The sequence below is a fragment of the Engystomops pustulosus genome, chromosome 2, assembly GCF_040894005.1.
Source record: "Engystomops pustulosus chromosome 2, aEngPut4.maternal, whole genome shotgun sequence".
Classification (NCBI taxonomy): Eukaryota; Metazoa; Chordata; class Amphibia; order Anura; family Leptodactylidae; genus Engystomops; species Engystomops pustulosus.
The window spans coordinates 263,036,500-263,061,168 of NC_092412.1; the positions used below are offsets into that span (position 1 = coordinate 263,036,500).

The 24,669-nt window shown below is 43.6% G+C and overlaps 2 protein-coding genes across 14 annotated transcripts in view; both read right to left on the reverse strand.

Moving 5' to 3' along the window:
• STXBP5L (syntaxin binding protein 5L) overlaps positions 1–24,669 on the reverse strand; it is a 746,575-nt gene that overhangs the window by 238,828 nt on the left and 483,078 nt on the right. The gene's annotated exons all lie outside the window — the stretch shown is intronic.
• LOC140119705 (2-Hydroxyacid oxidase 2-like) overlaps positions 22,354–24,669 on the reverse strand; it is a 64,574-nt gene continuing 62,258 nt past the window's right edge. For all 3 annotated transcript variants that reach the window (XM_072139020.1, XM_072139021.1, XM_072139019.1), the window contains exons 5-8: positions 24,320–24,538; positions 23,045–23,203; positions 22,851–22,920; positions 22,354–22,678 (exon numbers count right to left, since the gene is read on the reverse strand). In XM_072139020.1, coding sequence (XP_071995121.1) covers positions 22,623–22,678; positions 22,851–22,920; positions 23,045–23,203; positions 24,320–24,538 — 504 coding nt within the window. In that variant the 3' untranslated portion in view covers positions 22,354–22,622. The remainder of the gene's footprint in view (positions 22,679–22,850; positions 22,921–23,044; positions 23,204–24,319; positions 24,539–24,669) is intronic.

Sequence of the window (24,669 nt, forward strand, 5' to 3'; positions counted from 1 at the left end):
ATTATATTACACGTTCTAGAGTCTGTTATTATAGAATGTGCCCATGATGCATCTGTGCTGCCGGTCATTATATTACACGTTCTAGAGTCTGTTACAGAATGTGCCCATGATGCATCTGTGCTGCCGGTCATTATATTACACGTTCTAGAGTCTGTTATTACAGAATGTGCCCATGATGCATCTGTGCTGCCGGTCATTATATTACACGTTCTAGAGTCTTATTACAGAATGTGCCCATGATGCATCTATGCTGCCGGTCATTATATTACACGTTCTAGAGTCTGTTATTACAGAATGTGCCCATGATGCATCTGTGCTGCCGGTCATTATATTACACGTTCTAGAGTCTGTTATTACAGAATGTGCCCATGATGCATCTGTGCTGCCGGTCATTATATTACACGTTCTAGAGTCTATTACAGAATGTGCCCATGATGCATCTGTGCTGCCGGTCATTATATTACACGTTCTAGAGTCTGTTATTACAGAATGTGCCCATGATGCATCTGTGCTGCCGGTCATTATATTACACGTTCTATAGTCTGTTATTACAGAATGTGCCCATGATGCATCTGTGCTGCCGGTCATTATATTACACGTTCTAGAGTCTATTACAGAATGTGCCCATGATGCATCTGTGCTGCCGGTCATTATATTACACGTTCTAGAGTCTGTTATTATAGAATGTGCCCATGATGCATCTGTGCTGCCGGTCATTATATTACACGTTCTAGAGTCTGTTATTACAGAATGTGCCCATGATGCATCTGTGCTGCCGGTCATTATATTACACGTTCTAGAGTCTTATTACAGAATGTGCCCATGATGCATCTGTGCTGCCGGTCATTATATTACACGTTCTAGAGTCAGTTATTATAGAATGTGCCCATGATGCATCTGTGCTGCCGGTCATTATATTACACGTTCTAGAGTCTGTTATTACAGAATGTGCCCATGATGCATCTGTGCTGCCGGTCATTATATTACACGTTCTAGAGTCTATTACAGAATGTGCCCATGATGCATCTGTGCTGCCGGTCATTATATTACACGTTCTAGAGTCTGTTATTACAGATTGTGCCCATGATGCATCTGTGCTGCCGGTCATTATATTACACGTTCTAGAGTCTGTTATTACAGAATGTGCCCATGATGCATCTGTGCTGCCGGTCATTATATTACACGTTCTAGAGTCTATTACAGAATGTGCCCATGATGCATCTGTGCTGCCGGTCATTATATTACACGTTCTAGAGTCTATTACAGAATGTGCCCATGATGCATCTGTGCTGCCAGTCATTATATTACACGTTCCAGAGTCTGTTATTACAGAATGTGCCCATGATGCATCTGTGCTGCCAGTCATTATAATACACGTTCTAGAGTCTGTTATTACAGAATGTGCCCATGATGCATCTGTGCTGCCGGTCATTATATTACACGTTCTAGAGTCTGTTATTACAGAATGTGCCCATGATGCATCTGTGCTGCCAGTCATTATATTACACGTTCTAGAGTCTGTTATTACAGAATGTGCCCATGATGCATCTGTGCTGCCGGTCATTATATTACACGTTCTAGAGTCTGTTATTACAGAATGTGCCCATGATGCATCTGTGCTGCCGGTCATTATATTACACGTTCTAGAGTCTATTACAGAATGTGCCCATGATGCATCTGTGCTGCCGGTCATTATATTACACGTTCTAGAGTCTTATTACAGAATGTGCCCATGATGCATCTGTGCTGCCGGTCATTATATTACACGTTCCAGTGTCTGTTATTACAGAATGTGCCCATGATGCATCTGTGCTGCCGGTCATTATATTACACGTTCTAGAGTCTGTTATTACAGAATGTGCCCATGATGCATCTGTGCTGCCGGTCATTATATTACACGTTCTAGAGTCTGTTATTACAGAATGTGCCCATGATGCATCTGTGCTGCCAGTCATTATATTACATGTTCTAGAGTCTATTACAGAATGTGCCCATGATGCATCTGTGCTGCCAGTCATTATATTACACGTTCTAGAGTCTGTTATTACAGAATGTGCCCATGATGCATCTGTGCTGCCGGTCATTATATTACACGTTCTAGAGTCTGTTATTATAGAATGTGCCCATGATGCATCTGTGCTGCCGGTCATTATATTACACGTTCTAGAGTCTGTTACAGAATGTGCCCATGATGCATCTGTGCTGCCGGTCAATATATTACACGTTCTAGAGTCTGTTATTACAGAATGTGCCCATGATGCATCTGTGCTGCCAGTCATTATATTACACGTTCTAGAGTCTGTTACAGAATGTGCCCATGATGCATCTGTGCTGCCGGTCAATATATTACACGTTCTAGAGTCTGTTATTACAGAATGTGTCCATGATGCATCTGTGCTGCCGGTCATTATATTACACGTTCTAGAGTCTGTTATTACAGAATGTGCCCATGATGCATCTGTGCTGCCGGTCATTATATTACACGTTCTAGAGTCTGTTATTATAGAATGTGCCCATGATGCATCTGTGCTGCCGGTCATTATATTACACGTTCTAGAGTCTGTTACAGAATGTGCCCATGATGCATCTGTGCTGCCGGTCAATATATTACACGTTCTAGAGTCTGTTATTACAGAATGTGCCCATGATGCATCTGTGCTGCCGGTCATTATATTACACGTTCTGGAGTCTGTTATTACAGAATGTGCCCATGATGCATCTGTGCTGCCAGTCATTATATTACACGTTCTAGAGTCTGTTATTACAGAATGTGCCCATGATGCATCTGTGCTGCCAGTCATTATATTACACGTTCTAGAGTCTGTTATTACAGAATGTGCCCATGATGCATCTGTGCTGCCAGTCATTATATTACACGTTCTAGAGTCTCTTATTACAGAATGTGCCCATGATGCATCTGTGCTGCCGGTCATTATATTACACGTTCTAGAGTCTGTTATTACAGAATGTGCCCATGATGCATCTGTGCTGCCGGTCATTATATTACACGTTCTAGAGTCTGTTATTATAGAATGTGCCCATGATGCATCTGTGCTGCCAGTCATTATATTACACGTTCTAGAGTCTTATTACAGAATGTGCCCATGATGCATCTGTGCTGCCGGTCATTATATTACACGTTCTAGAGTCTGTTATTATAGAATGTGCCCATGATGCATCTGTGCTGCCGGTCATTATATTACACGTTCTAGAGTCTGTTATTACAGAATGTGCCCATGATGCATCTGTGCTGCCAGTCATTATATTACACGTTCTAGAGTCTGTTATTACAGAATGTGCCCATGATGCATCTGTGCTGCCGGTCATTATATTACACGTTCTAGAGTCTGTTATTACAGAATGTGCCCATGATGCATCTGTGCTGCCGGTCATTATATTACACGTTCTAGAGTCTGTTATTATAGAATGTGCCCATGATGCATCTGTGCTGCCGGTCATTATATTACACGTTCTAGAGTCTGTTATTACAGAATGTGCCCATGATGCATCTGTGCTGCCGGTCATTATATTACACGTTCTAGAGTCTGTTATTACAGAATGTGCCCATGATGCATCTGTGCTGCCGGTCATTATATTACATGTTCTAGAGTCTGTTATTACAGAATGTGCCCATGATGCATCTGTGCTGCCGGTCATTATATTACACGTTCTAGAGTCTATTACAGAATGTGCCCATGATGCATCTGTGCTGCCGGTCATTATATTACACGTTCTAGAGTCTGTTATTACAGAATGTGCCCATGATGCATCTGTGCTGCCGGTCATTATATTACACGTTCTAGAGTCTTATTACAGAATGTGCCCATGATGCATCTGTGCTGCCGGTCATTATATTACACGTTCTAGAGTCTGTTATTACAGAATGTGCCCATGATGCATCTGTGCTGCCGGTCATTATATTACACGTTCTAGAGTCTTATTACAGAATGTGCCCATGATGCATCTGTGCTGCCGGTCATTATATTACACGTTCTAGAGTCTGTTATTATAGAATGTGCCCATGATGCATCTGTGCTGCCGGTCATTATATTACACGTTCTAGAGTCTGTTACAGAATGTGCCCATGATGCATCTGTGCTGCCGGTCATTATATTACACGTTCTAGAGTCTGTTATTACAGAATGTGCCCATGATGCATCTGTGCTGCCGGTCATTATATTACACGTTCTAGAGTCTTATTACAGAATGTGCCCATGATGCATCTATGCTGCCGGTCATTATATTACACGTTCTAGAGTCTGTTATTACAGAATGTGCCCATGATGCATCTGTGCTGCCGGTCATTATATTACACGTTCTAGAGTCTATTACAGAATGTGCCCATGATGCATCTGTGCTGCCGGTCATTATATTACACGTTCTAGAGTCTGTTATTACAGAATGTGCCCATGATGCATCTGTGCTGCCGGTCATTATATTACACGTTCTAGAGTCTGTTATTACAGAATGTGCCCATGATGCATCTGTGCTGCCGGTCATTATATTACACGTTCTAGAGTCTGTTATTACAGAATGTGCCCATGATGCATCTGTGCTGCCAGTCATTATATTACACGTTCTAGAGTCTATTACAGAATGTGCCCATGATGCATCTGTGCTGCCGGTCATTATATTACACGTTCTAGAGTCTGTTATTACAGAATGTGCCCATGATGCATCTGTGCTGCCAGTCATTATATTACACGTTCTAGAGTCTGTTATTACAGAATGTGCCCATGATGCATCTGTGCTGCCGGTCATTATATTACACGTTCTAGAGTCTGTTATTACAGAATGTGCCCATGATGCATCTGTGCTGCCGGTCATTATATTACACGTTCTAGAGTCTTATTACAGAATGTGCCCATGATGCATCTGTGCTGCCGGTCATTATATTACACGTTCTAGAGTCAGTTATTATAGAATGTGCCCATGATGCATCTGTGCTGCCGGTCATTATATTACACGTTCTAGAGTCTGTTATTACAGAATGTGCCCATGATGCATCTGTGCTGCCGGTCATTATATTACACGTTCTAGAGTCTATTACAGAATGTGCCCATGATGCATCTGTGCTGCCGGTCATTATATTACACGTTCTAGAGTCTGTTATTACAGAATGTGCCCATGATGCATCTGTGCTGCCGGTCATTATATTACACGTTCTAGAGTCTGTTATTATAGAATGTGCCCATGATGCATCTGTGCTGCCAGTCATTATATTACACGTTCTAGAGTCTTATTACAGAATGTGCCCATGATGCATCTGTGCTGCCGGTCATTATATTACACGTTCTAGAGTCTTATTACAGAATGTGCCCATGATGCATCTGTGCTGCCGGTCATTATATTACACGTTCTAGAGTCTGTTATTACAGAATGTGCCCATGATGCATCTGTGCTGCCGGTCATTATATTACACGTTCTAGAGTCAGTTATTATAGAATGTGCCCATGATGCATCTGTGCTGCCGGTCATTATATTACATGTTCTAGAGTCTGTTATTATAGAATGTGCCCATGATGCATCTGTGCTGCCGGTCATTATATTACACGTTCTAGAGTCTGTTATTACAGAATGTGCCCATGATGCATCTGTGCTGCCGGTCATTATATTACACGTTCTAGAGTCTGTTATTACAGAATGTGCCCATGATGCATCTGTGCTGCCGGTCATTATATTACACGTTCTAGAGTCTGTTATTACAGAATGTGCCCATGATGCATCTGTGCTGCCGGTCATTATATTTCACGTTCTAGAGTCTGTTATTACAGAATGTGCCCATGATGCATCTGTGCTGCCGGTCATTATATTACACGTTCTAGAGTCTGTTATTATAGAATGTGCCCATGATGCATCTGTGCTGCCGGTCATTATATTACACGTTCTAGAGTCTATTACAGAATGTGCCCATGATGCATCTGTGCTGCCGGTCATTATATTACACGTTCTAGAGTCTGTTATTACAGAATGTGCCCATGATGCATCTGTGCTGCCGGTCATTATATTACACGTTCTAGAGTCTATTACAGAATGTGCCCATGATGCATCTGTGCTGCCGGTCATTATATTACACGTTCTAGAGTCTGTTATTACAGAATGTGCCCATGATGCATCTGTGCTGCCGGTCATTATATTACACGTTCTAGAGTCTTATTACAGAATGTGCCCATGATGCATCTGTGCTGCCGGTCATTATATTACACGTTCTAGAATCTGTTATTACAGAATGTGCCCATGATGCATCTGTGCTGCCGGTCATTATATTACACGTTCCAGAGTCTGTTATTACAGAATGTGCCCATGATGCATCTGTGCTGCCGGTCATTATATTACACGTTCTAGAGTCTTATTACAGAATGTGCCCATGATGCATCTGTGCTGCCGGTCATTATATTACACGTTCTAGAGTCTGTTACAGAATGTGCCCATGATGCATCTGTGCTGCCGGTCATTATATTACACGTTCCAGAGTCTGTTATTACAGAATGTGCCCATGATGCATCTGTGCTGCCGGTCATTATATTACACGTTCTAGAATCTGTTATTACAGAATGTGCCCATGATGCATCTGTGCTGCCAGTCATTATATTACACGTTCTAGAGTCTGTTATTACAGAATGTGCCCATGATGCATCTGTGCTGCCGGTCATTATATATCACGTTCTAGAGTCTGTTATTACAGAATGTGCCCATGATGCATCTGTGCTGCCAGTCATTATATTACACGTTCTAGAGTCTGTTATTACAGAATGTGCCCATGATGCATCTGTGCTGCCAGTCATTATATTACACGTTCTAGAGTCTGTTATTACAGAATGTGCCCATGATGCATCTGTGCTGCCGGTCATTATATTACACGTTCTAGAGTCTGTTACAGAATGTGCCCATGATGCATCTGTGCTGCCGGTCATTATATTACACGTTCCAGAGTCTGTTATTACAGAATGTGCCCATGATGCATCTGTGCTGCCGGTCATTATATTACACGTTCCAGAGTCTGTTATTACAGAATGTGCCCATGATGCATCTGTGCTGCCAGTCATTATATTACACGTTCTAGAGTCTGTTATTACAGAATGTGCCCATGATGCATCTGTGCTGCCGGTCATTATATTACACGTTCTAGAGTCTGTTACAGAATGTGCCCATGATGCATCTGTGCTGCCGGTCATTATATTACACGTTCCAGAGTCTGTTATTACAGAATGTGCCCATGATGCATCTGTGCTGCCGGTCATTATATTACACGTTCTAGAGTCTGTTATTACAGAATGTGCCCATGATGCATCTGTGCTGCCGGTCATTATATTACACGTTCTAGAGTCTGTTATTACAGAATGTGCCCATGATGCATCTGTGCTGCCAGTCATTATATTACACGTTCTAGAGTCTGTTACAGAATGTGCCCATGATGCATCTGTGCTGCCGGTCATTATATTACACGTTCTAGAGTCTGTTATTACAGAATGTGCCCATGATGCATCTGTGCTGCCAGTCATTATATTACATGTTCTAGAGTCTATTACAGAATGTGCCCATGATGCATCTGTGCTGCCGGTCATTATATTACACGTTCTAGAGTCTTATTACAGAATGTGCCCATGATGCATCTGTGCTGCCGGTCATTATATTACACGTTCTAGAGTCTATTACAGAATGTGCCCATGATGCATCTGTGCTGCCGGTCATTATATTACACGTTCTAGAGTCTGTTATTACAGAATGTGCCCATGATGCATCTGTGCTGCCGGTCATTATATTACACGTTCCAGAGTCTGTTACTACAGAATGTGCCCATGATGCATCTGTGCTGCCGGTCATTATATTACACGTTCTAGAGTCTATTACAGAATGTGCCCATGATGCATCTGTGCTGCCGGTCATTATATTACACGTTCTAGAGTCTGTTATTACAGAATGTGCCCATGATGCATCTGTGCTGCCGGTCATTATATTACACGTTCTAGAGTCTGTTATTACAGAATGTGCCCATGATGCATCTGTGCTGCCGGTCATTATATTACACGTTCTAGAGTCTTATTACAGAATGTGCCCATGATGCATCTGTGCTGCCGGTCATTATATTACACGTTCTAGAGTCTGTTATTATAGAATGTGCCCATGATGCATCTGTGCTGCCGGTCATTATATTACACGTTCTAGAGTCTTATTACAGAATGTGCCCATGATGCATCTGTGCTGCCGGTCATTATATTACACGTTCTAGAGTCTGTTATTACAGAATGTGCCCATGATGCATCTGTGCTGCCGGTCATTATATTACACGTTCTAGAGTCTTATTACAGAATGTGCCCATGATGCATCTGTGCTGCCGGTCATTATATTACACGTTCTAGAGTCTATTACAGAACGTGCCCATGATGCATCTGTGCTGCCGGTCATTATATTACACGTTCTAGAGTCTATTACAGAATGTGCCCATGATGCATCTGTGCTGCCGGTCATTATATTACACGTTCTAGAGTCTGTTATTACAGAATGTGCCCATGATGCATCTGTGCTGCCGGTCATTATATTACACGTTCTAGAGTCTGTTATTACAGAATGTGCCCATGATGCATCTGTGCTGCCGGTCATTATATTACACGTTCTAGAGTCTGTTATTACAGAATGTGCCCATGATGCATCTGTGCTGCCAGTCATTATATTACACGTTCTAGAGTCTGTTATTACAGAATGTGCCCATGATGCATCTGTGCTGCCAGTCATTATATTACACGTTCTAGAGTCTGTTATTATAGAATGTGCCCATGATGCATCTGTGCTGCCGGTCATTATATTACACGTTCTAGAGTCTTATTACAGAATGTGCCCATGATGCATCTGTGCTGCCGGTCATTATATTACACGTTCTAGAGTCTGTTATTATAGAATGTGCCCATGATGCATCTGTGCTGCCTGTCATTATATTACACGTTCTAGAGTCTGTTATTACAGAACGTGCCCATGATGCATCTGTGCTGCCGGTCATTATATTACACGTTCTAGAGTCTATTACAGAATGTGCCCATGATGCATCTGTGCTGCCGGTCATTATATTACACGTTCCAGAGTCTGTTATTACAGAATGTGCCCATGATGCATCTGTGCTGCCAGTCATTATATTACACGTTCTAGAGTCTGTTATTACAGAACGTGCCCATGATGCATCTGTGCTGCCGGTCATTATATTACACGTTCTAGAGTCTATTACAGAATGTGCCCATGATGCATCTGTGCTGCCGGTCATTATATTACACGTTCCAGAGTCTGTTATTACAGAATGTGCCCATGATGCATCTGTGCTGCCGGTCATTATATTACACGTTCTAGAGTCTGTTACAGAATGTGCCCATGATGCATCTGTGCTGCCGGTCATTATATTACACGTTCTAGAGTCTATTACAGAATGTGCCCATGATGCATCTGTGCTGCCGGTCATTATATTACACGTTCTAGAGTCTGTTATTATAGAATGTGCCCATGATGCATCTGTGCTGCCAGTCATTATATTACACGTTCTAGAGTCTGTTATTACAGAATGTGCCCATGATGCATCTGTGCTGCCGGTCATTATATTACACGTTCTAGAGTCTATTACAGAATGTGCCCATGATGCATCTGTGCTGCCGGTCATTATATTACACGTTCTAGAGTCTTATTACAGAATGTGCCCATGATGCATCTGTGCTGCCGGTCATTATATTACACGTTCTAGAGTCTATTACAGAATGTGCCCATGATGCATCTGTGCTGCCGGTCATTATATTACACGTTCCAGAGTCTGTTATTACAGAATGTGCCCATGATGCATCTGTGCTGCCGGTCATTATATTACACGTTCTAGAGTCTTATTACAGAATGTGCCCATGATGCATCTGTGCTGCCGGTCATTATATTAGACGTTCTAGAGTCTTATTACAGAATGTGCCCATGATGCATCTGTGCTGCCGGTCATTATATTACACGTTCTAGAGTCTGTTACAGAATGTGCCCATGATGCATCTGTGCTGCCGGTCATTATATTACACGTTCTAGAGTCTGTTATTATAGAATGTGCCCATGATGCATCTGTGCTGCCGGTCATTATATTACACGTTCTAGAGTCTTATTACAGAATGTGCCCATGATGCATCTGTGCTGCCGGTCATTATATTACACGTTCTAGAGTCTGTTACAGAATGTGCCCATGATGCATCTGTGCTGCCGGTCATTATATTACACGTTCCAGAGTCTATTACAGAATGTACCCATGATGCATCTGTGCTGCCGGTCATTATATTACACGTTCTAGAGTCTGTTATTACAGAATGTGCCCATGATGCATCTGTGCTGCCGGTCATTATATTACACGTTCTAGAGTCTGTTACAGAATGTGCCCATGATGCATCTGTGCTGCCGGTCATTATATTACATGTTCTAGAGTCTTATTACAGAATGTGCCCATGATGCATCTGTGCTGCCGGTCATTATATTACACGTTCTAGAGTCTGTTACAGAATGTGCCCATGATGCATCTGTGCTGCCAGTCATTATATTACACGTTCTAGAGTCTGTTATTATAGAATGTGCCCATGATGCATCTGTGCTGCCGGTCATTATATTACACGTTCCAGAGTCTATTACAGAATGTGCCCATGATGCATCTGTGCTGCCAGTCATTATATTACACGTTCTAGAGTCTTATTACAGAATGTGCCCATGATGCATCTGTGCTGCCGGTCATTATATTACACGTTCTAGAGTCTGTTATTACAGAATGTGCCCATGATGCATCTGTGCTGCCGGTCATTATATTACACGTTCTAGAGTCTATTACAGAATGTGCCCATGATGCATCTGTGCTGCCAGTCATTATATTACACGTTCTAGAGTCTTATTACAGAATGTGCCCATGATGCATCTGTGCTGCCAGTCATTATATTACACGTTCTAGAGTCTTATTACAGAATGTGCCCATGATGCATCTGTGCTGCCGGTCATTATATTACACGTTCTAGAGTCTGTTATTACAGAATGTGCCCATGATGCATCTGTGCTGCCGGTCATTATATTACACGTTCTAGAGTCTGTTATTACAGAATGTGCCCATGATGCATCTGTGCTGCCGGTCATTATATTACACGTTCTAGAGTCTGTTATTACAGAATGTGCCCATGATGCATCTGTGCTGCCGGTCATTATATTACACGTTCTAGAGTCTATTATTACAGAATGTGCCCATGATGCATCTGTGCTGCCGGTCATTATATTACACGTTCTAGAGTCTGTTATTACAGAATGTGCCCATGATGCATCTGTGCTGCCGGTCATTACATTACACGTTCTAGAGTCTGTTATTATAGAATGTGCCCATGATGCATCTGTGCTGCCGGTCATTATATTACATGTTCTAGAGTCTATTACAGAATGTGCCCATGATGCATCTGTGCTGCCGGTCATTATATTACACGTTCTAGAGTCTGTTATTACAGAATGTGCCCATGATGCATCTGTGCTGCCGGTCATTATATTACACGTTCTAGAGTCTGTTATTACAGAATGTGCCCATGATGCATCTGTGCTGCCGGTCATTATATTACACGTTCTAGAGTCTGTTATTACAGAATGTGCCCATGATGCATCTGTGCTGCCGGTCATTATATTACACGTTCTAGAGTCTATTACAGAATGTGCCCATGATGCATCTGTGCTGCCGGTCATTATATTACACGTTCTAGAGTCTTATTACAGAATGTGCCCATGATGCATCTGTGCTGCCGGTCATTATATTACACGTTCCAGAGTCTGTTATTACAGAATGTGCCCATGATGCATCTGTGCTGCCAGTCATTATATTACACGTTCTAGAGTCTGTTATTACAGAATGTGCCCATGATGCATCTGTGCTGCCGGTCATTATATTACACGTTCTAGAGTCTGTTATTACAGAATGTGCCCATGATGCATCTGTGCTGCCGGTCATTATATTACACGTTCTAGAGTCTTATTACAGAATGTGCCCATGATGCATCTGTGCTGCCGGTCATTATATTACACGTTCTAGAGTCTGTTATTACAGAATGTGCCCATGATGCATCTGTGCTGCCGGTCATTATATTACACGTTCTAGAGTCTGTTATTACAGAATGTGCCCATGATGCATCTGTGCTGCCGGTCATTATATTACACGTTCCAGAGTCTGTTATTACAGAATGTGCCCATGATGCATCTGTGCTGCCGGTCATTATATTACACGTTCTAGAGTCTGTTATTATAGAATGTGCCCATGATGCATCTGTGCTGCCGGTCATTATATTACACGTTCTAGAGTCTTATTACAGAATGTGCCCATGATGCATCTGTGCTGCCAGTCATTATATTACACGTTCTAGAGTCTGTTATTACAGAATGTGCCCATGATGCATCTGTGCTGCCGGTCATTATATTACACGTTCTAGAGTCTTATTACAGAATGTGCCCATGATGCATCTGTGCTGCCAGTCATTATATTACACGTTCTAGAGTCTATTACAGAATGTGCCCATGATGCATCTGTGCTGCCAGTCATTATATTACACGTTCTAGAGTCTGTTATTACAGAATGTGCCCATGATGCATCTGTGCTGCCAGTCATTATATTACACGTTCTAGAGTCTGTTATTATAGAATGTGCCCATGATGCATCTGTGCTGCCGGTCATTATATTACACGTTCTAGAGTCTGTTATTACAGAATGTGCCCATGATGCATCTGTGCTGCCGGTCATTATATTACACGTTCTAGAGTCTTATTACAGAATGTGCCCATGATGCATCTGTGCTGCCGGTCATTATATTACACGTTCTAGAGTCTGTTATTACAGAATGTGCCCATGATGCATCTGTGCTGCCGGTCATTATATTACATGTTCTAGAGTCTGTTATTACAGAATGTGCCCATGATGCATCTGTGCTGCCGGTCATTATATTACACGTTCTAGAGTCTGTTATTACAGAATGTGCCCATGATGCATCTGTGCTGCCGGTCATTATATTACACGTTCTAGAGTCTGTTATTACAGAATGTGCCCATGATGCATCTGTGCTGCCGGTCATTATATTACACGTTCTAGAGTCTTATTACAGAATGTGCCCATGATGCATCTGTGCTGCCGGTCATTATATTACACGTTCTAGAGTCTATTACAGAATGTGCCCATGATGCATCTGTGCTGCCGGTCATTATATTACACGTTCTAGAGTCTGTTATTACAGAATGTGCCCATGATGCATCTGTGCTGCCGGTCATTATATTACACGTTCTAGAGTCTGTTATTACAGAATGTGCCCATGATGCATCTGTGCTGCCAGTCATTATATTACACGTTCTAGAGTCTGTTATTACAGAATGTGCCCATGATGCATCTGTGCTGCAGGTCATTATATTACACGTTCTAGAGTCTATTACAGAATGTGCCCATGATGCATCTGTGCTGCCGGTCATTATATTACACGTTCTAGAGTCTATTACAGAATGTGCCCATGATGCATCTGTGCTGCCGGTCATTATATTACACGTTCTAGAGTCAGTTATTATAGAATGTGCCCATGATGCATCTGTGCTGCCAGTCATTATATTACACGTTCTAGAGTCTTATTACAGAATGTGCCCATGATGCATCTGTGCTGCCGGTCATTATATTACATGTTCTAGAGTCTGTTACAGAATGTGCCCATGATGCATCTGTGCTGCCAGTCATTATATTACACGTTCTAGAGTCTTATTACAGAATGTGCCCATGATGCATCTGTGCTGCCGGTCATTATATTACACGTTCTAGAGTCTGTTATTACAGAATGTGCCCATGATGCATCTGTGCTGCCGGTCATTATATTACACGTTCTAGAGTCTGTTATTACAGAATGTGCCCATGATGCATCTGTGCTGCCGGTCATTATATTACACGTTCTAGAGTCTGTTATTACAGAATGTGCCCATGATGCATCTGTGCTGCCAGTCATTATATTACACGTTCTAGAGTCTGTTATTACAGAATGTGCCCATGATGCATCTGTGCTGCCAGTCATTATATTACACGTTCTAGAGTCTGTTATTACAGAATGTGCCCATGATGCATCTGTGCTGCCGGTCATTATATTACACGTTCTAGAGTCTGTTATTACAGAATGTACCCATGATGCATCTGTGCTGCCGGTCATTATATTACACGTTCTAGAGTCTGTTATTACAGAATGTGCCCATGATGCATCTGTGCTGCCGGTCATTATATTACACGTTCTAGAGTCTATTACAGAATGTGCCCATGATGCATCTGTGCTGCCAGTCATTATATTACACGTTCTAGAGTCTGTTATTACAGAACGTGCTCATGATGCATCTGTGCTGCCGGTCATTATATTACACGTTCTAGAGTCTGTTATTATAGAATGTGCCCATGATGCATCTGTGCTGCCGGTCATTATATTACACGTTCTAGAGTCTGTTATTACAGAATGTGCCCATGATGCATCTGTGCTGCCAGTCATTATATTACACGTTCTAGAGTCTGTTATTATAGAATGTGCCCATGATGCATCTGTGCTGCCGGTCATTATATTACACGTTCTAGAGTCTATTACAGAATGTGCCCATGATGCATCTGTGCTGCCAGTCATTATATTACACGTTCTAGAGTCTGTTATTACAGAATGTGCCCATGATGCATCTGTGCTGCCGGTCATTATATTACACGTTCTAGAGTCTGTTATTACAGAATGTGCCCATGATGCATCTGTGCTGCCGGTCATTATATTACACGTTCTAGAGTCTGTTATTACAGAATGTGCCCATGATGCATCTGTGCTGCCGGTCATTATATTACACGTTCTAGAGTCTGTTATTACAGAATGTGCCCATGATGCATCTGTGCTGCCGGTCATTATATTACACGTTCTAGAGTCTGTTATTACAGAATGTGCCCATGATGCATCTGTGCTGCCGGTCATTATATTACACGTTCTAGAGTCTGTTATTACAGAATGTGCCCATGATGCATCTGTGCTGCCGGTCATTATATTACACGTTCTAGAGTCTGTTATTACAGAATGTGCCCATGATGCATCTGTGCTGCCAGTCATTATATTACACGTTCTAGAGTCTGTTATTATAGAATGTGCCCATGATGCATCTGTGCTGCCGGTCATTATATTACACGTTCTAGAGTCTATTACAGAATGTGCCCATGATGCATCTGTGCTGCCAGTCATTATATTACACGTTCTAGAGTCTGTTATTACAGAATGTGCCCATGATGCATCTGTGCTGCCGGTCATTATATTACACGTTCTAGAGTCTGTTATTACAGAATGTGCCCATGATGCATCTGTGCTGCCGGTCATTATATTACATGTTCTAGAGTCTGTTATTACAGAATGTGCCCATGATGCATCTGTGCTGCCGGTCATTATATTACACGTTCTAGAGTCTGTTATTACAGAATGTGCCCATGATGCATCTGTGCTGCCGGTCATTATATTACACGTTCTAGAGTCTATTACAGAATGTGCCCATGATGCATCTGTGCTGCCAGTCATTATATTACACGTTCTAGAGTCTGTTATTACAGAATGTGCCCATGATGCATCTGTGCTGCCGGTCATTATATTACACCTTCTAGAGTCTGTTATTACAGAATGTGCCCATGATGCATCTGTGCTGCCGGTCATTATATTACACGTTCTAGAGTCTATTACAGAATGTGCCCATGATGCATCTGTGCTGCCGGTCATTATATTACACGTTCCAGAGTCTGTTATTACAGAATGTGCCCATGATGCATCTGTGCTGCCAGTCATTATATTACACGTTCTAGAATCTGTTATTACAGAATGTGCCCATGATGCATCTGTGCTGCCGGTCATTATATTACACGTTCTAGAGTCTTATTACAGAATGTGCCCATGATGCATCTGTGCTGCCGGTCATTATATTACACGTTCTAGAGTCTGTTATTACAGAATGTGCCCATGATGCATCTGTGCTGCCGGTCATTATATTACACGCTCTAGAGTCTGTTATTACAGAATGTGCCCATGATGCATCTGTGCTGCCGGTCATTATATTACACGTTCTAGAGTCTGTTATTACAGAATGTGCCCATGATGCATCTGTGCTGCCAGTCATTATATTACACGTTCTAGAGTCTGTTATTACAGAATGTGCCCATGATGCATCTGTGCTGCCGGTCATTATATTACACGTTCTAGAGTCTGTTACAGAATGTGCCCATGATGCATCTGTGCTGCCGGTCATTATATTACACGTTCTAGAGTCTATTATTACAGAATGTGCCCATGATGCATCTGTGCTGCCGGTCATTATATTACACGTTCTAGAGTCTGTTATTACAGAATGTGCCCATGATGCATCTGTGCTGCCGGTCATTATATTACACGTTCTAGAGTCCGTTATTACAGAATGTGCCCATGATGCATCTGTGCTGCCGGTCATTATATTACATGTTCTAGAGTCCGTTATTACAGAATGTGCCCATGATGCATCTGTGCTGCCAGTCATTATATTACACGTTCTAGAGTCTGTTATTACAGAATGTGCCCATGATGCATCTGTGCTGCCGGTCATTATATTACACGTTCTAGAGTCCGTTATTACAGAATGTGCCCATGATGCATCTGTGCTGCCGGTCATTATATTACATGTTCTAGAGTCTGTTATTACAGAATGTGCCCATGATGCATCTGTGCTGCCGGTCAGTATATTACACGTTCTAGAGTCTATTACAGAATGTGCCCATGATGCATCTGTGCTGCCGGTCATTATATTACACGTTCTAGAGTCTATTACAGAATGTGCCCATGATGCATCTGTGCTGCCAGTTATTATATTACACGTTCTAGAGTCTATTACAGAATGTGCCCATGATGCATCTGTGCTGCCGGTCATTATATTACACGTTCTAGAGTCTATTACAGAATGTGCCCATGATGCATCTGTGCTGCCGGTCATTATATTACACGTTCTAGAGTCTGTTATTACAGAATGTGCCCATGATGCATCTGTGCTGCCGGTCATTATATTACACGTTCTAGAGTCTGTTATTACAGAATGTGCCCATGATGCATCTGTGCTGCCGGTCATTATATTACACGTTCTAGAGTCTTATTACAGAATGTGCCCATGATGCATCTGTGCTGCCGGTCATTATATTAGACGTTCTAGAGTCTTATTACAGAATGTGCCCATGATGCATCTGTGCTGCCGGTCATTATATTACACGTTCTAGAGTCTGTTATTACAGAATGTGCCCATGATGCATCTGTGCTGCCGGTCATTATATTACACATTCTAGAGTCTATTATTACAGAATGTGCCCATGATGCATCTGTGCTGCCAGTCATTATATTACAGGTTCTAGAGTCTGTTATTACAGAATGCGCCCATGATGCATCTGTGCTGCCGGTCATTATATTACAGGTTCTAGAGTCTGTTATTACAGAATGTGCCCATGATGCATCTGTGCTGCCGGTCATTATATTACACGTTCTAGAGTCTATTACAGAATGTGCCCATGATGCATCTGTGCTGCCAGTCATTATATTACACGTTCTAGAGTCTTATTACAGAATGTGCCCATGATGCATCTGTGCTGCCGGTCATTATATTACACGTTCTAGAGTCTGTTATTACAGAATGTGCCCATGATGCATCTGTGCTGCCGGTCATTATATTACACGTTCTAGAGTCTGTTATTACAGAATGTGCCCATGATGCATCTGTGCTGACAGTCATTATATTACACGTTCTAGAGTCTGTTATTACAGAATGTGCCCATGATGCATCTGTGCTGCCGGTCATTATATTACACGTTCTAGAGTCTGTTATTACAGAATGTGCCCATGATGCATCTGTGCTGCCGGTCATTATATTACACGTTCTAGAGTCTTATTACAGAATGTGCCCATGATGCATCTGTGCTGCCGGTCATTATATTACACGTTCTAGAGTCTGTTATTACAGAATGTGCCCATGATGCATCTGTGCTGCCGGTCATTATATTACATGTTCTAGAGTCTGTTATTACAGAATGTACCCATGATGCATCTGTGCTGCCGGTCATTATATTACACGTTCTAGAGTCTGTTATTACAGAATGTGCCCATGATGCATCTGTGCTGCCGGTCATTATATTACACGTTCTAGAGTCTGTTACAGAATGTGCCCATGATGCATCTGTGCTGCCAGTCATTATATTACACGTTCTAGAGTCTTATTACAGAATGTGCCCATGATGCATCTGTGCTGCCGGTCATTATATTACACGTTCTAGAGTCTGTTATTACAGAATGTGCCCATGATGCATCTGTGCTGCCGGTCATTATATTACATGTTCTAGAGTCTGTTATTACAGAATGTACCCATGATGCATCTGTGCTGCCGGTCATTATATTACACGTTCTAGAGTCTGTTATTACAGAATGTGCCCATGATGCATCTGTGCTGCCAGTCATTATATTACACGTTCTAGAGTCTATTACAGAATGTGCCCATGATGCATCTGTGCTGCCGGTCATTATATTACACGTTCTAGAGTCTGTTATTACAGAATGTGCCCATGATGCATCTGTGCTGCCGGTCATTATATTACACGTTCTAGAGTCTATTACAGAATGTGCCCATGATGCATCTGTGCTGCCGGTCATTATATTACACGTTCTAGAGTCTGTTATTACAGAATGTGCCCATGATGCATCTGTGCTGCCGGTCATTATATTACATGTTCTAGAGTCTGTTATTACAGAATGTGCCCATGATGTATCTGTGCTGCCAGTCATTATATTACACGTTCTAGAGTCTATTACAGAATGTGCCCATGATGCATCTGTGCTGCCAGTCATTATATTACATGTTCTAGAGTCTGTTATTACAGAATGTACCCATGATGCATCTGTGCTGCCGGTCATTATATTACACGTTCTAGAGTCTATTACAGAATGTGCCCATGATGCATCTGTGCTGCCGGTCATTATATTACACGTTCTAGAGTCTGTTATTACAGAATGTGCCCATGATGCATCTGTGCTGCCGGTCATTATATTACACGTTCTAGAGTCTGTTATTACAGAATGTGCCCATGATGCATCTGTGCTGCCGGTCATTATATTACACGTTCTAGAGTCTGTTATTACTGAATGTGCCCATGATGCATCTGTGCTGCCGGTCATTATATTACACGTTCTAGAGTCTATTACAGAATGTGCCCATGATGCATCTGTGCTGCCGGTCATTATATTACACGTTCTAGAGTCTATTACAGAATGTGCCCATGATGCATCTGTGCTGCCGGTCATTATATTACACGTTCTAGAGTCTGTTATTACAGAATGTGCCCATGATGCATCTGTGCTGCCGGTCATTATATTACACGTTCTAGAGTCTGTTATTACAGAATGTGCCCATGATGCATCTGTGCTGCCAGTCATTATATTACACGTTCTAGAGTCTGTTATTACAGAATGTGCCCATGATGTATCTGTGCTGCCGGTCATTATATTACACGTTCTAGAGTCTTATTACAGAATGTGCCCATGATGCATCTGTGCTGCCGGTCATTATATTACACGTTCTAGAGTCTGTTATTACAGAATGTGCCCATGATGCATCTGTGCTGCCGGTCATTATATTACACGCTCTAGAGTCTGTTATTACAGAATGTGCCCATGATGCATCTGTGCTGCCGGTCATTATATTACACGTTCTAGAGTCTATTACAGAATGTGCCCATGATGCATCTGTGCTGACAGTCATTATATTACACGTTCTAGAGTCTGTTATTACAGAATGTGCCCATGATGCATCTGTGCTGCCAGTCATTATATTACACGTTCTAGAGTCTGTTATTACAGAATGTGCCCATGATGCATCTGTGCTGCCGGTCATTATATTACACGTTCTAGAGTCCGTTATTACAGAATGTGCCCATGATGCATCTGTGCTGCCGGTCATTATATTACACGTTCTAGAGTCCGTTATTACAGAATGTGCCCATGATGCATCTGTGCTGCCGGTCATTATATTACATGTTCTAGAGTCTGTTATTACAGAATGTGCCCATGATGCATCTGTGCTGCCGGTCAGTATATTACACGTTCTAGAGTCTATTACAGAATGTGCCCATGATGCATCTGTGCTGCCGGTCATTATATTACACGTTCTAGAGTCTGTTATTACAGAATGTGCCCATGATGCATCTGTGCTGCCGGTCATTATATTACACGTTCTAGAGTCTGTTATTACAGAATGTGCCCATGATGCATCTGTGCTGCCGGTCATTATATTACACGTTCTAGAGTCTATTACAGAATGTGCCCATGATGCATCTGTGCTGCCAGTTATTATATTACACGTTCTAGAGTCTATTACAGAATGTGCCCATGATGCATCTGTGCTGCCGGTCATTATATTACACGTTCTAGAGTCTATTACAGAATGTGCCCATGATGCATCTGTGCTGCCAGTCATTATATTACACGTTCTAGAGTCTTATTACAGAATGTGCCCATGATGCATCTGTGCTGCCGGTCATTATATTACACGTTCTAGAGTCTGTTATTACAGAATGTGCCCATGATGCATCTGTGCTGCCAGTCATTATATTACACGTTCTAGAGTCTTATTACAGAATGTGCCCATGATGCATCTGTGCTGCCGGTCATTATATTACACGTTCTAGAGTCTGTTATTACAGAATGTGCCCATGATGCATCTGTGCTGCCGGTCATTATATTACACGTTCTAGAGTCTGTTATTACAGAATGTGCCCATGATGCATCTGTGCTGCCGGTCATTATATTACACGTTCTAGAGTCTGTTATTACAGAATGTGCCCATGATGCATCTGTGCTGCCGGTCATTATATTACACGTTCTAGAGTCTTATTACAGAATGTGCCCATGATGCATCTGTGCTGCCGGTCATTATATTACACGTTCTAGAGTCTATTACAGAATGTGCCCATGATGCATCTGTGCTGCCGGTCATTATATTACACGTTCTAGAGTCCGTTATTACAGAATGTGCCCATGATGCATCTGTGCTGCCGGTCATTATATTACACGTTCTAGAGTCTGTTATTACAGAATGTGCCCATGATGCATCTGTGCTGCCAGTCATTATATTACACGTTCTAGAGTCTGTTATTACAGAATGTGCCCATGATGCATCTGTGCTGCCGGTCATTATATTACACGCTCTAGAGTCTGTTATTACAGAATGTGCCCATGATGCATCTGTGCTGCCGGTCATTATATTACACGTTCTAGAGTCTTATTACAGAATGTGCCCATGATGCATCTGTGCTGCCAGTCATTATATTACAGGTTCTAGAGTCTGTTATTACAGAATGTGCCCATGATGCATCTGTGCTGCCAGTCATTATATTACAGGTTCTAGAGTCTGTTATTACAGAATGTGCCCATGATGCATCTGTGCTGCCGGTCATTATATTACACGTTCTAGAGTCTGTTACTACAGAATGTGCCCATGATGCATCTGTGCTGCCGGTCATTATATTACACGTTCTAGAGTCTATTATTACAGAATGTGCCCATGATGCATCTGTGCTGCCAGTCATTATATTACACGTTCTAGAGTCTGTTATTACAGAATGTGCCCATGATGCATCTGTGCTGCCGGTCATTATATTACACGTTCTAGAGTCCGTTATTACAGAATGTGCCCATGATGCATCTGTGCTGCCGGTCATTATATTACACGTTCTAGAGTCTTATTACTCCTGGAGCCTCCGTCATGTTGCTGATGTGAGACCTTCTCTGGTTGGTATCGCATGTTCTAGATTCAGTCATCATCAAAGTAGCTCTAGAACATCCTCCGGCTACAGGGAGAATGAGAATTGGCTACAATGTGATGTCCACATCTTCTTCATGAGGCGACAGGGACTGACTCTAGAACATCCTTCAACCCTCGCCCCAGCCGTGTCCACAGAAAGAGAGGATTTAGGAAGGTTTTGGAATCAGTCCTGCACCCCCCACATAACCAATGAGGATGTTCTAGAGTCACAGTCATTGGCAGCCGCCTTGATCAAGCAGTAGATCTAGAATGCATTGTTATTCTAGAATCGTCTATCATATAACAAACCAAAAAATATGATGGATTCAGTGAATGGAGCCGCTCTGTGTGTTATAGATTGGGGTTCTAGAGGGATTTCCCCTGTTCTGTCATCATGAAGATGTTCTAGATTACCGGTGTGTACAGCCTGCCATAAGGATGATATTCTAGAATAACTATTATATGGAGGGCGTTCTAGAGCTATTACCCCGGTACTGTCCGTCACAGACTGGATTTTCCAGATCGTTTGCGTTTCTCTGGTTTATTCATTCTGTCACATTGTGTGACCTAGAACCAGTAACGGCCGCTGTCACGATGAGCTAACGGCTACAATACGGGAGATGTTCTGGGTCCAGCAATCAAGAACTGCTCCAGAAGTTTTGAATCAGGAACATAAAATCATCTCATGTTCCAGTAAATCACATGATAGTCCATTAGAGGGGGAGGGGGGGGGGCGTCATCATCTTCTCGTTCCAGAATTCGGAGGGTTCTAGATTCCTCTTCCCTGCGAGTCTTCACAGTTTGGAGGAATGGATGAGGTTTCGGGTGATTTCGGAGACATTGCGACACCCTGTAGAGCAGAAGGGAAGTGAGAACATCAGAACCACAATCCTGAACCCAATGGTCCGGCAGTTACTATGCGTCAGTATGATCCCAGCACAAGGGAGGGCTATTATAATGTGTCTATGGAATGGCTTAGATTGTCAGCTCTGCGGCCCAGAGCCAGTGTGTAGCCTCCTCACCAGAGAGCGCCATGGACAGACGGAATTCCTCGGCCAGGATCTGCAGGACGCCCCGGACGCCCTCCTCGCCCTGAGGAAGAGAGCGGGTGTCAGACACAGCAGAATAGAAGCAGCAGTACCACATACTGGTCCCTACAGAGCTGCAGGGTAAAGCAGGGGGGATGACCGCCCCCCAAATAATACAGACCCCCTACCTTGTATGCCAGACCCCACACAACCGGCCGGCCAATGAACACGCACTTTGCTCCAAGGGCCAGAGCCTTCAGGACGTCGCTGCCGGTCCGGATCCCCCCATCTACATAGACCTCGACCCGACCGTGCACCGTCTCCACGATCTCAGAGAGGGCGTCAATCTACGGACACAGGAGAGTGAGGGGGGGCACAGAGCGGAGGTCCGAGACCCCCATATACTGGTACCTACAGAGCTGCAGGGTAAAGCAGGGGGAAACAGAGCGGAGGTCCGAGACCCCCATATACTGGTAACTACAGAGCTGCAGTGTAAAGCAGGGGGGGCACAGAGCGGAGGTCCGAGACCCCCATATACTGGTACCTACAGAGCTGCAGTGTAAAGCAGGGGGGACAGAGAGCGGAGGTCCGAGACCCCCATATACTGGTAACTACAGAGCTGCAGTGTAAAGCAGGGGGGACACAGAGCCGCAGGGTAAAGCAGGGGGGACACAGAGCTGCAGGGTAAAGCAGGGGGGACACAGAGCTGCAGTGTAAAGCAGGGGGGACGCAGAGCTGCAGTGTAAAGCAGGGGGGACGCAGAGCTGCAGGGTAAAGCAGGGGGGACGCAGAGCTGCAGGGTAAAGCAGGGGGGACGCAGAGCTGCAGGGTAAAGCAGGGGGGACGCAGAGCTGCATGGTAAAGCAGGGGGGACGCAGAGCCGCAGGGTAAAGCAGGGGGGACGCAGAGCCGCAGGGTAAAGCAGGGGGGACACAGAGCCGCAGGGTAAAGCAGGGGGGACACAGAGCCGCAGGGTAAAGCAGGGGGGACACAGAGCTGCAGGGTAAAGCAGGGGGGACACAGAGCCGCAGGGTAAAGCAGGGGGGACACAGAGCCGCAGGGTAAAGCAGGGGGGACACAGAGCCGCAGTGTAAAGCAGGGGGGACACAGAGCCGCAGTGTAAAGCAGGGGGGACACAGAGCTGCAGTGTAAAGCAGGGGGGACACAGAGCTGCAGTGTAAAGCAGGGGGGACACAGAGCTGCAGTGTAAAGCAGGGGGGACACAGAGCTGCAGTGTAAAGCAGGGGGGACACAGAGCTGCAGTGTAAAGCAGGGGGGACACAGAGCTGCAGTGTAAAGCAGGGGGGACACAGAGCTGCATGGTAAAGCAGGGGGGACACAGAGCTGCATGGTAAAGCAGGGGGGACACAGCTTGATGCACAGTTCATACATATAACACCAGGAAATCTAAATCCAGGATCTTTGCATTTGGACTTTCCAGAACCCCCCTGGGGGTCACATACCGTGGCCAGTTCCCCGTCCAGCTGACGCCCCCCGTGGTTGGATACGATGATGCCCTGCACGCCGTGCTCTACTGCCAGCTCCGCATCCTCCTTGGTCAGGATTCCCTTGACAATGATTGGCAGACGGGTCAAACTTCTCAACCAATGAACGTCTTTCCAGCTAATGGAGGGGTCCAGGGTGTTGGCCGGGACCCCGTAATTATCAGGGCCGCACTGGTCCTAAAACACAGGAGATGGGTGGGAGGTCCGTGCAGAGCAGCGTTACATCCGATAATACACAGCTACAATCCCGGAATACTGAAAATTATAGGAGGATCCCCCAGATCCGCCCCCTCCCCACGTCTCCCCCT